A 12,810-nucleotide genomic window follows, 5' to 3' on the forward strand; every position below is an offset into this window, starting at 1 on the left:
AGAAAAAAGTCTTCAAAAGTCATAGGAATTGCTTCTGCACAAACCAATTTTATTTTGGAGATCTAAATAACATTGTCCTCATTGTTCTAGGGAACTCCTAGTATTACCAAGGCATTTTCATTCCCACTTCCTAGGACAGTTTAAACTAAACAAGTATTTATCACAATGAAATGTACCACAGCTTTCTGTTCATGTTACACCAGAACTGAGATGGCCACAGGCAAGAAACATAGTGACAATTTCCTGAACACAGGTTCAACAGAGATCAAATGAGGGAAAGAGGAAGAGAAAATGATCCCAATGCTTAACCAGTTTAATATTGCTAAAGCATTTTAACGCTTTGACTATAACTCCTGAATAACCTGACCATCCTCTAGTTCCATCATCTAGAACTCTGGAACTATGTCTTGTTTAGCATGGTTTTGATTTCCAGTGAGTCCACCATAGCTCTTTTCATCTTTATAACCCTATCCATTAGTATCCATCTTCATCTTTTACTTTTTCTTCAATTTATTCGTCTTTTGATTATGTTTGGCTTGTCAACCTGTTTATTACTTATGATATTTGTAGTTTTTCATATGAAATAAAAATAATAAGAATAAAAATAAGAGGGGCTCAGTGAAAATTGGTGAAAGTCAATTTCTGAAAGGGTGGCATGTGATCAGTAGGAAGGAGGGAAGAAAGGTCACAAGGGAAGGGGAAGGAGGGAAACCCAGGATATTTCAAGGAGTTTGGATATAAAACCATGAAGATGTAGGTAAAATCAAAACAAAAAGAACTGCAAAGGCTCAATATTTCCAGTGACTGTTTTCCTTTCTGGATAAGCCCTCTGGCTACTAGTTTCAGGATGACTTCAATAATCTCTAAATCCTGAATAACCAATATTTTGTTATTATATAAAAAGGATCCTATAAATCACTTCAGAGTAGGAAAAAATAGCAGGACTATTATTGTTAAATGGATCCAGCCACTACAAGTATGCTTCTTTGAAGAGTTACAAAGGAATAGTAAGTAAAGGTTAGTTATTGATTTTTTTACTTTCTATCCAGTCTTTCTTTCAGTCTGAGGCCCAAAGGTGACTCACAACAGATTAAAAAATTTCAATCATAATTTTAGAGAACCACAGTTTAAAACAATTAAATAAGCCATCAGATTTAGACAGCACTGAATTAAACACAGTTTAAAAACATCTCAAACACAATGGATGAGAACGAAGTACCCCCAACAAAAATAATTCCACAGAAACCAATTAAAATTGTACAAACATCTAAAAAAGTTTTAGTCATTGAGTCCAACCCACTGCTCAGTACAGAATCTCCAGCTAAAGCATTCCCAGCAGTCCAGCCTCTTTTTGAAGACACCCAGTGGAGACCTCACCACCTCTCTAAGCAATTGGTTCCCTTGCTGGACTGGTCTCACTGCCAAGAAGTTCCTTCTAATGTTCAGTCGAAATCTGCCATTCTGTAACGTAAAACCATTAGATCTATTTCTACCCTCTGAAGCAGCAGAAAACAAGTTTGGACTCTCCTCTTTGTGGCAGCCCTTAGGATATTTAAAGTGTGTGATCATGTCACCCCTCTGACATGAAATAACCTCAGACACGAGGTATCACTTGTAGGATGGCATCCTTTTGGGAAAATGTGCATATGCAATTTTTCCTTATGCCTGTGTATGTTCTTTTGGGGACAATGCAGAGATTGGTAATCCTTTGCAGCTCCCAAAGCCTCTCCTAACTTAACGTACAGCCTCTGTTGCCCCCCTTCCACGTTTCTATTCTTATGTGGAGTGGACAGCGTCAGAAAAGCATCTAGTAGCCAGATGCAAAAAGTCCCTGTAGCCAGATGCAAAATGATTAGAGCACCAACTGTGGAAAATGCTGGAGGATCTCATTGAAATGGAGCACTGATGTAATCATTTCTTGTTTGGTTACATAGCCAGATCTTTCTCCAACTATGCCTGCTCTCATGTGGTACATAATGGCCATATTTGGAGCAGGGGCACTCTATGCTGAGCTATGCTGAATTACACCTGTAGTGTTTCTCCCCAACCTGAACACTTACAATGGTTTTATTTATTCATTCATCAAGGAGAATTCCTCATGCTCCCTCCATTTCTGTGAGTCCTTCCTGGAGAGTCTTGGAGGGATCAGATGTCACAATTCACTGTGAGAGCCCTCACTCTTGGGGGGTGACGTTCTCCCTGTGGAAAGGAAACCACACCACCAACTTTGTTGCAGATGCGGATGGAAGAAAGGCTAACTTTTCCATCAGTCGTGTGAACAGAGATGATGGAGGGCTGTATTCATGCTCATACTCCATGAACAAGTCCAGTTTGGAACACAGTGAATCTTTGGAGCTACTGATAACAGGTAAGATCAATTTTCTTCTCAATAGTTGTAACAAGCTAGAGAGGTGGGAAGCTTCCAAAGTAGAAAGAAATGTCTGCCATTTTAAATTCTACTTTACACATGCTGGCAAAAGCTTTAAAGCAGGGAAAGCCTGCACTGCTATGCCTTTCCCCAACCAAGTAGGGGATATGCTCTCCTGTTCCATGGCCCTTTCACACTATACAGTTATAATGTTACAGTTCAGTTTTAACTGTTGTGTCATTCCAGAAGTAGTTAGAATGGCTGCAGCCAAGAAACATAGGTCTAATCTGCACTGCAGAAATAATGTCGTTTGACACTGCTTTTGCTGCTGTGGCACAATGCTACTATATTCTTGGATTTGTAATTGTTTGACATATTTAACCTTCTCAGTCAGAGAGCTTTGGTGCCACAACAAACTACAAATCCCAGCATTCCACAGCATTCAGCCATAGCAGTTAAAGGTGTGACAAACAGCATTATTTCTGCAGCTCAGATTAGATCATAGTGACTATTCCCAGGATAGCAGATTCAACAGAGGTCAAGCAAGGGAAAGAGGAAAATTGGCAATAAAAGAAAATCATCCTAACTCCTAACTAATGTAAGATAGTAATGCTAAAGGGCTACTGCAAAGGAAGGAGAGAAATAACTTTGTTTGAAGGGTAATTTGAAGTTGCATATACTTTTATCCTGTCAAAATATGTAGGGAACTGGTGTGATCAGTTATACGGTAGAAACAGATATAACAACTACTTGGTGATTTCAGACCCAGGTGGAGAGATAAGACTCATGCCTGCTGGAGGTCATTCCATGTGGAAATATATGTAGCTGGGATAGAACAAAAAGGATGATCTGGTAAAGAGAGGGGAAAATGTGTTTACTAATCATAACAAATGAGAACTGAGCCTGCCATGAATGTGAAATAATGTACTATTTAACTAGTCAGTGTTAATGCTTGCTGTTTAAATCAGACAATGAACATCTCTGCAACCTATAGTTGCAGAATAAAGGTTTACTGAGTTGTAACTACTAATATGTTATACTAAGACAAACAGTACCAGTGTTTCTACTGTTTTGGGCAGCAAAAAGACTTCCCTGGAAGTCAAGATGATCAAGTGGAGGCTATTGTGCTTTGGCCACATCATGACAAGGCATGACTCACTGGAAAAGACAATAATGCTAGGAAAGGTGGAGGGTGGTAGAAAGAGAGGAAGACCGCATGCTAGATGGAGAATCAGGGAGGTCATGGGCCTGAATCTACAAGACCTAAGCAGAGCAGTGGGGGATGGGGGGCTTGGAGAAGTCAAAAACAGGGAGGCAACTATAGCTGTAGTTACCAGACCCAGACTGATGTATTTTCTCCCTCCTCTGAACTATGTGAACCTGTGGAATTGCTGATCAGAGGTAATCAGGGGGTGTCAACAAGCTGTCTTTTCTTTTACCTTTCCAGTCTCAAGGTTTTTTTGTTTTAAGTCATTTTAGCTGTTGATCTGCTGAGCGTTTAGTAAAAAAACAACCAGATAATTGCAGGTCCCTCATCAAATGACTAATTTCAGGATTCCATGGAATGGAGCCATGGTAGTTAAACTGGAATTAAACTGCAACAGTTGTGCAGTGTGGATACACCCTGGAAGTGATACTACTCATTTCCTGCCACCTCCTGAGCTGCTTCCTTGGGGAAGGGTTGACAGTTGACTGTTTCATGGAATTTTGCCAATCTGAACAGCTTTTATAATAATAATAATAATAATAATAAATTTTATGTGTATACTGCTTTTCCATAGATCAAAGCGGTTTACAGACCATATAAAAACCATTAAAAACATCTCATAAAAATAGATAAAATCCACTAATACAAATTATACAAAATCTGAACACAATCATTCAACAGGGTAAGGCAGAGAATTGATGGGAACGGGAATACACAGCTTCATTTTACAGGGGGGAAGGCTTGACAGAAGAGGAAGGTTTTGAGCCTCTTTTTAAATGTTTCCAGGGAGGTCACAAGACGGAGCTCCTCGGGGAGACCGTTCCAAATTTGTGGGGCCACCACTGAATAGGCCATCTGGGATGTAGAAACATGTTTGGAAGATGGAATTTCCAACAAGTTCTTCCCAGACGTCCTGAGTGTGCAAATAGGCAGCCAGTGGAGATCTTTCAGAATAGGTGTTATATGGTCAAACCTGGCTCTACAATGTTTTAATTTTTTTCCCATTTCCAGGTGTTTTTTCAGCTGATTTATTTATTTTTTTGGAAGGGGATGTCTGAGTCTTTGAGGGGAATTGGTAGGGGTCCAAAAGATTCCCTGCATGTGGCGCAAATATTAAACAATTCCCATCAGTGGTTTAAACAAAGGGATTAGGACTAGACAACAGCACACTTTTCTCTTCCTGACCTTAATATCTTAAGGCACCAGATCTGGTCTGATCTTGGAAGCTAAGCAGGGTCAGCTCTGTTTAGTACTTAGATGGGAAACCACCAAGGAAGATCAGGTACTGTAGACTATATTTCAGAGGGGAAAACTGGCAAAACCACCTCCTTGCCTACAGCAGTGAAACACATTTCTTCGAAGTGCGGTGGAGTCTCCTTCTTTGGAGGTTTTCAAACAGAGGCTGGATGGCCATCTATAGAGGATGTTTTGATTGTGTCTTCCTGCATGGCAGGAGGTTGGAGTGGGTGGCCCTGAAGTATCTTCCAAATCTATGATTCTATGAAAACCCTATGAAATTCATGGCTTCACCATAATCTGACAGGCAATGTGAAGGCACTCACCCACACATACACACATCTTTTGCAAGTAGCACTGAGAAAAATAGTCTGTTTCCCCCACTAAGAGGCAAGCACAATGGTTACCTCTTCTTATCTGTTGTAACACCATGCTCTGCAACCTCTTGTCTATTCTCCATAAGTGTAATATTAATCCTCTTCCTTCCATTTTGGGGCTATGTGATAAGTATTCTGTACATTGTTCAGGCATACTAAAGGATCCAGTCTCTACCACATCTCAGTCCTTGTTTCCTTCTAAGCACAGATCCAAGCTTACCTAGACCTGAAATCTCCATACACCCCAGCAGATCAATTGCCCTTGGAACAGAAGTCAAGATCCATTGCAAAACTAGGGACGGACCCATGAAATTCTACCTCCATCTAACTGGGAGAACAACAGGAAGGTGGACCATGAAGCCTGACTTTGACATGGCTGAATTTTGCATCCATAATGTCAGTCAAGAGCACCAAGGGAAATACAGCTGTAGCTATGCATATTTGAAAAGACCTTTTCTCTTCTCAGCCTTTAGTGACCCAGTGGAGCTTCTGATATCCGGTATGTATCCATTTTGGTGTTCGCCAGTCTTGCTTCTCATTATTCTCTTTGAGAATTTAGGAAAGCTAATTATTTTTAAGCATAGTTATTGTATATACTCAACTATAAGTCAACCTCATGTATAAGACAAGGGTAGGTTTTGGGGCCAAAATTATGGAATTTTATATGGCCCATAGATAGGTCACAGGTAAAATTTTGGGGCATGGAATAAAGGGTTTAAAAGATGAAGCAAAGTGCTGAAGAACTTACAAAATTCCAACAGGCATAATTGCTTGTGTTCACCCTAAAGCCTGGATGAATGAGAGAACAGAAGAGGGTCAGTGCTTCCAGGACAGATTATACTGCTGCCTTTCACCAAAGGTTGGTTCCTTTTTTTGGTAAGAGTTTTTTTTTAAAATATAACTTTATTATTTGAACTTAAAAACACAGTGACAATAGCAGCTCATGCAAACTCCATCCAAACCACACATAACATAACATTTTTTTTGGTAAAAGTTAAAGTATGGTACTTACATTGATCTGTGGATAAGCCAACTCGAGTGTTTTGGTTTAATTTTTTGACTAAAATTTCTAGGCTTATACATGAGTATGTACAGTAGTTGGATACAGTAGTGTAGCTATAAGGAGAAGGGGATGAAAGTATTAAAAGAATTCCACTCCCCCCACCCCAAAATGTTCCTTCAGTCCCCAAAATTTCTAGCCTTGCAATAACTTAAAATTGAAGGTGAGCATTTAGAGAAAGAGTTTATGCATCCAAACAAAAGAGGCTGGCAAAGTTACCAAAGGAATGCAAACTCAGAAAATTTTAGGTGTAAATAATTTCATTCTCTGCAATACTAGACATTTGGAGACTGAAGGAAATTTTTATTTGGGAGGGTCAGAATTCTTATTTGGGGACAATGCCTTGTCATGAGAGATTCTAAGAGATCTCCTGATGATTTGGACAGTACTAGATGCTCTATAATGCTGTCATGCTGCAATAGCATTATTGCAGCTATTTTTAAAACCGTATACATGTTAAAGCAAACCAATCATGAAAAACAAGGCAAGGCAAATGGGTTGGTGATAACAATATTAGTGCAGATGAAAATACTGTGCAAATGTGGCAAGGGTGTGATACACAACCTGCTGTCATCACAAGTACAGTTGAAGCAGTTTTTGAATGGTATATCCTAGCATCAGTGTGAGGAATAAGGACCTATCTTGCACTGTCTTTCTCTTCCCAATGCCCTGCATTCCCTCTCTCTCCCTTTCTCTCCCCAACTTTCATCATTACCCCTTCTCTCTCTGGGTACATCTACAGTGTAGAGATAATCCAGTTTGACACCACTTTAACTACCATGGTTCCATCCTACAGAATTTTGGGATTTGTAGTTTTATGATGCACCACAACTTGTTAGCAGAGAAGGGGAAAGACCTTGTCAAATTACCAAATCCAGGATACTGTTGGATGGTGCTATAACACTTAAAGTAGTATCGAACTGCATTATGTCTATAATGGAGATGCACCCTCTGTTTGTCTTTCTGCCTCTCTCCCTCTCTCCCTGTTTCGTCTTGCTCCTCCCCCCAAAAAAAGCCCATGAACTATAATACCCTCCAACTGTTCTGATTTGTCAGGGACAATCCTGCTTAATCCACCATTGTCTATTTTTCCCTCCAGCTGTTTTTAAAACATCCCAGTTTTTCTCTCCTCTTCTCACTTTTCCCCTTTGTCCTCAGCCTCCTTCAGTTGCTGCAAACAAGTGCAAAAGTAGTTAGCACTCAGTTAACTCAGCAGAGGGGAGCGAAGAGAGGGCAGAATCTCTCCCTTTTCCAGTAGGCTAAACAAAAAGGAAACTATTGCATCCTCTCCTAGTTTCCATTTCCTTCCTCATTAATGATATTAATAACTTTCATCTGTGAAATGTAGGAAGATATGAAAGAGGTATTGGTAGGTACTGCGCGTGTACATTTTCTATCCAGCCAAGCAACATAACAAGCAATTTATACATATAAGAGTAGGATGGTACTGGTGGGTGTTTCTGTGCTCAGTCCTAAAGCAGACCACCACCCTCTTCTCTAACTGTTGGCTCATCTTTTTTTCAGATGATGAATTAAGCAGTTCTAGGATTCACATAGGAGCAAGCATAGCTGGTCTCTTCTTCCTCTTTCTATTATTTGGACTCATCCTTTGCTACAAAAAAAGGCGTGATGGTAGGTATGAACCTCTGGAGAGGAGTGACTTCAGTGGCTTTTAGTTAGAACCAGTGGACCACGATGAAGGAGCACCATATAGCCGTGCTGCCACGGCTATTCTGTCCTTTCCAGGACACAAAAAGGAGTGGCTCCTTTTTGCGCCCTGGAAAAGCCAAATTGGGGCCATGGCAACCGCACATTCGTTGTTCAGAAGGGTCGCCCTTTCGGGGCTGTTTCTACAACCCCTAAGCAAGTTATGTATGCTGTATGTATGTAATGTATAATGTATAAGAGAAGACCTCTTCTTAAGCAGCAGTCTAAAATTCAATTAAAAATTGGCAGCAGATCATAGAGAAGGTACTTTAGAGGGAAAATACCACCACTGAAAAGGCCCTGTTTCTTCCTGAAAAGGCTCTAAAAAGGCCGTGTGCCTTTTGAGATTGAAACAAAACAAAGGCTCTTGAAAAGTTCTTAAAGCCCAGGTAAGCTTTTCAAGAGAAGACCATCTTTATAACCAAATCCTCCTAAAAGGGAATTTGATCCGGCTTGCTGCAATCACATTTGCTTTCAGAACAATTGGAGAAGGCAGCATCCAAAGGAAATAAGAAACACAGGAACAGCCTCAATGCACTTATTTCCTTACCCCTTCTCTGAGCAGTCATAAACATAAGCGAGCCAGATAACTGGGTGTGGATTTAAGAGAAGAAATTCACAATGAATTGATTTTATGTCTGTTTATAGATGAACCACAGCCAGTGTTGAAAAACAGGTAAGAGAATCCAGTTTTGCCCTGCACTGTGTTGAAAGGCTTCTGTACATTGTACCCTTCCCTTTGAAAAAGGAAGCAGATTCCAATGAAATGGGCCAACAACAAAGACAATAAATCCATCTAATGCTAAGCCCACCCATAAAACTCTTCTGGAGTTAGAGGAAGAGAGTATCATGTTAGAATGAGCAAGCAGTGATTGATACCACAATTCAGAAATGGATGGAGAGTGTGCTCAGCCCAAGATGCTTTTTTGTTTGTTTGCTTGAATCAAAGCACAAAATGCATAAAATAAAATGTGTCTCTTCCATCCAAAACCAGCCACATTATTTGGGTGCACATATTTGGGGGAAGACCAGCAAATGCAATAAATAATTCTGCTGCGCTTTCATGACATCCAGAATCTGCTGCCATAGGCAGTTCCTTCACATCTGATTAGCCCTGGTGAGTGGATAAACCCGGAGTCCTATGTTTTGTTACAACACACAACACACACTGTTATAAGATGGGATTTGTGGACTGTGAGGAAAAATATAAAGGGTTTATTTGAGAATGAAGCTGGTTGGTTAGACTGGGCATTGTGGGACACCTGCATTTTCTGAGGGGGGAAAGAACCAAGCCTGCATCCGCACTGCAGAAATAATCCAGACTGACATTGCTTTAACTGCCATGGCTGAGTGCTATGGAGTTCTGGGAATTGTAGTTTGTTGTGGCACTCTGAAGTGAAGCAGTTAAAGTGATGTCAAACCGGATTATTTCTGCAATGCAGGTGCAGCCCAAGTCAGTTAGAAATGGGCCTAAATCTGTTGTCAGTCTTAACTAGAGTAGACCCGTTGAATCAATTTATTTATCTACATATTCATTTACCATTCAGTTATTGATTCCGTGAGTTTACTATAGCTGAGACTAGCCAACAAGATTCAGGCCAAGATCTTTGAACTGTGTGAGATAGCATGAAATAAAATATATGGATAGTGTGTGGCTGGGGGACCGAATTACTAGCCATGGCTATTGGGATAATGTTTTCTTGCAGTGGCTGGGATCCTGTTAGTGACACAGAGTTGCACCATTCACAATACCATGGGGGTGGGTGGGGGTGCGCACGTGCACACGCGTGCATCATTCCCAATGACCCAAGAGATGAATTCTGCTGACATGTTGCTCAAGTAAAGGTGCCCATAGAGCAGTGTTGTGCATTGTGGTTGCTCTTTGCAATTGTTCATTGCTCATTCCACAACGGCATCATCGCATTTACATGGGTTGCATAATGTTTCTGTTTTGCACTGGGACTGTGTAGTAGTGGTTTAAGATATTGCCACATGCAGATATTTACACTCTGCTGGAGGGCTGCTGGTATGATTGCTGGGAAGGAGAAAGACTAAAGAAAGCAGACATTTGGATAACCACTTGTAATGAAGTTATTTTTCTTTTCTTCTGCTTCTTGCTGTTTAGTAGGGGTGAGTTCCGAGTGTTAAAGCCTCAAAGGGAAGCCAAGCCTGCCTGTAAGTAACTATGTGGGATGAAATGGGTGGAGGGTAGCAGTACTGAATGGGGTTTGATTATAAACTGACATACTTTCAAAGATCATTTACGTAGGTTCATGTAAATTGACTTGACTGCAGTTAACAACAAATTATGATAACTGAGATAGACAATCATATCTTTTTAAATTTTGAAGTGTACTTCTGACCAAACAATACATACATTAATATGTTTATTAGGCAAAAGCATGCATAAAAATGCATCTATTCATAAAAATATGGGGGAAATGCATAAATCAGGCAAAAGTATATAAACTGTGTATATCGTGGTCCTAGAAAGAAATGGGCCCTAGAACAAATCAAGTTCAGATTCTCCCTGACAGCCAAACTGAGGCTATCATACTTTGTACATATCATGACAATGATTCATTAGAAAAGATTATACCTCTTGGTAAAGGGGGAGATAGTAGGGAAGGAGGAAGGCCACAATACAGATGGATATACTCAACCAAAGAAGCCATAGCTCTGAGTCTTCAGGACCTGATGACAGGATTTTTTATAGTTATCTCATTTATAGGGTTGCCATAACTTGAAGATGATTTGATGGCAATTAACAACAGCAACATCTGGACACATAAACCAGAAAAATGCACACCATTTTTAATTAGAGACTTTTTTTAAAAAAGTGCAAAATGATGTAATAATAGGGGAGGGTAGATTTAAGATTGAAAAAGGTGAAACTGGTAGGAACCAAATTGGATATATTTGTCCATCCCTATTTTTTAACTAGATTTGGCCATCCCTAGCATTTATTTTAAACCACATGTTATGTTTTGAAAATTCAATGATTTTCCTCCTAATCCATAGGCTACTTGACTGATCAAGATATCCCAATGGAGAATCTGGTAAGAACAATTTCTGCAACATTTCCCCTAATCCTGATACTTGTAGACTGAAAATGCCAAGATCATAAATTGGATTGTAACCAGTGCAGTAGATTTAGACCACTTCACATTCTGATTCAGTCATTAAGCTTGCCAAATGGTAGAATCAGTTACTTGAATTGGATTGTCAATAAGTAAGGCTCCCCCGCCCTTCAGCAGCAAATAATTCAATATATTGCAAAGCAAATTCCAAATTAACAAACCTCACTTCATTCTGACCCTGTGCAAGCTGTAAATATCCCCGATCACCACTGTACCACTTATGTGCAGCAGTGTAGTCATACATTTTGAAATCCAGACACACTTCATGGCAATTCCTATAGATATACCCACAAAGAGAATGTTAATTCATATCAACAACAAACCAGTTGTAACAGTTTTCAGCTCACCAAGGACAGGTGTTTTAGAAAGCAAATCAGTCTGAATTACTCATTCAAGACCAAGCAAAATCAAAATACTTTGTACTACAACTGAAAAGGGTCACCAAATATATTGTTGCAAGGGAACTTCATCCCACCCATCCTTATCCAGTATCAGGATATGGTCTCCAGGAGCCATTCTGCTTTACAAGCTCTCCTTGCCACCCAAGTGCCTTGTTTTGTCCCAAAATCCCACACACACTACTTGCTTAAGTTTGGGCTAATTTAATGGATAGGCATTAATACCCTGGAGTCAGTGTGGTATAGTGATTTGAGCATTGGACTATGTGACTATGACTCTGGAAGACCAGGGTTCAAATCCCTGTTCAGTTACTCTCTGGGTAACCTTGAGCAAATCACACTCTCATACTCAGATGAAGGCAAAGGCCTCAGATGAAAGCAAACCACCTCTGAATAAATCTTGCCAAGAAAACAAGAGCTGACATGATGCAGTGGTTTGAGTGTAGGATTAGGACCATAGGAGAGTAGGATTCAGCTCCCTGCTCAGCTAGGGAAAGCCGAGTGGGTGACCTTGTGCACACTCTCTCAACCTTAGAGAATGGCAGTGCCAAGCCTTCTTTAAAGAAATCTTGCTGAGGAAATCCTATGATAGGGTTGCTGTAAATTGGAGTCAACTTGAAGGTACATAAGAACAACATTCACATCATTAAGTTAAGGACATTAGTTTGGATACTTTTACATCTCTGACTGCATCTGATTCCCTTGCAGCCTCCAGAGTCCAGCCCTCAAACCCAAACCAAAAATGTCATCTATGCTGAACTGAAGCACAAATCATTGGACATTCAGGGGGTGGAAGAATTGGATGATGACACTGAGACTTGCACCTATACTACAGTGAAGCACAGGACTAGAAACCAGGAGTAGAGATGGAAAAGAAATGAGCATTGGTGAAGATATTTCTTTTCCTTTCTTCCCCTCTTCCTTTTTTTTTTTAATTTTTTTTTTTACAAATTTACCCAATTTCTGGTATGTCAATAGGGATTTAAACAATATTTGCAAACCCTCTGGTCCTTGATGAGTCAAGTGATGTCTTCCATATGGAAACCCTTTGTCAAAAATGTCCTTATATAAAATAGCAAAATCAAGGTTTTCTTTCTGGAATGTTTAACTTTTTGGATTATTTTCAAATCAAGGATGGTTGAATCCGAGGATTAAAAAAACATCCATGGATATAGAGGACTGATTGTAGCACTAGTAGTAGTAGTAGTAGTAGTAGTAGTAAGTAGTAATAAAATTTTATTCGGCCATTGACCAATACAAAAATTGACAATATAATAATTACACAGTACGGTTATTAAAAATTGTCTATACAACTTC

General features: G+C 39.8%; 1 protein-coding gene across 1 annotated transcript; it reads left to right on the forward strand.

The window, feature by feature from the left end:
* Positions 1-2,214: 2,214 nt before the first annotated feature.
* Positions 2,215-12,564, forward strand: LOC121934333 (leukocyte immunoglobulin-like receptor subfamily B member 1). The gene is made up of 7 exons (XM_042474735.1): positions 2,215-2,368; positions 5,397-5,687; positions 7,773-7,880; positions 8,604-8,631; positions 10,084-10,130; positions 10,977-11,014; positions 12,202-12,564. The coding sequence occupies exons 1-7, from the start codon at positions 2,317-2,319 to the stop codon at positions 12,355-12,357; spliced, it is 720 nt and encodes a 239-aa protein (XP_042330669.1). The 5' UTR covers positions 2,215-2,316; the 3' UTR covers positions 12,358-12,564.
* The last annotated feature ends 246 nt before the right edge of the window (positions 12,565-12,810 follow it).

This window comes from Sceloporus undulatus, chromosome 6 (genome assembly GCF_019175285.1).
Source record: "Sceloporus undulatus isolate JIND9_A2432 ecotype Alabama chromosome 6, SceUnd_v1.1, whole genome shotgun sequence".
Taxonomy (NCBI): Eukaryota; Metazoa; Chordata; class Lepidosauria; order Squamata; family Phrynosomatidae; genus Sceloporus; species Sceloporus undulatus.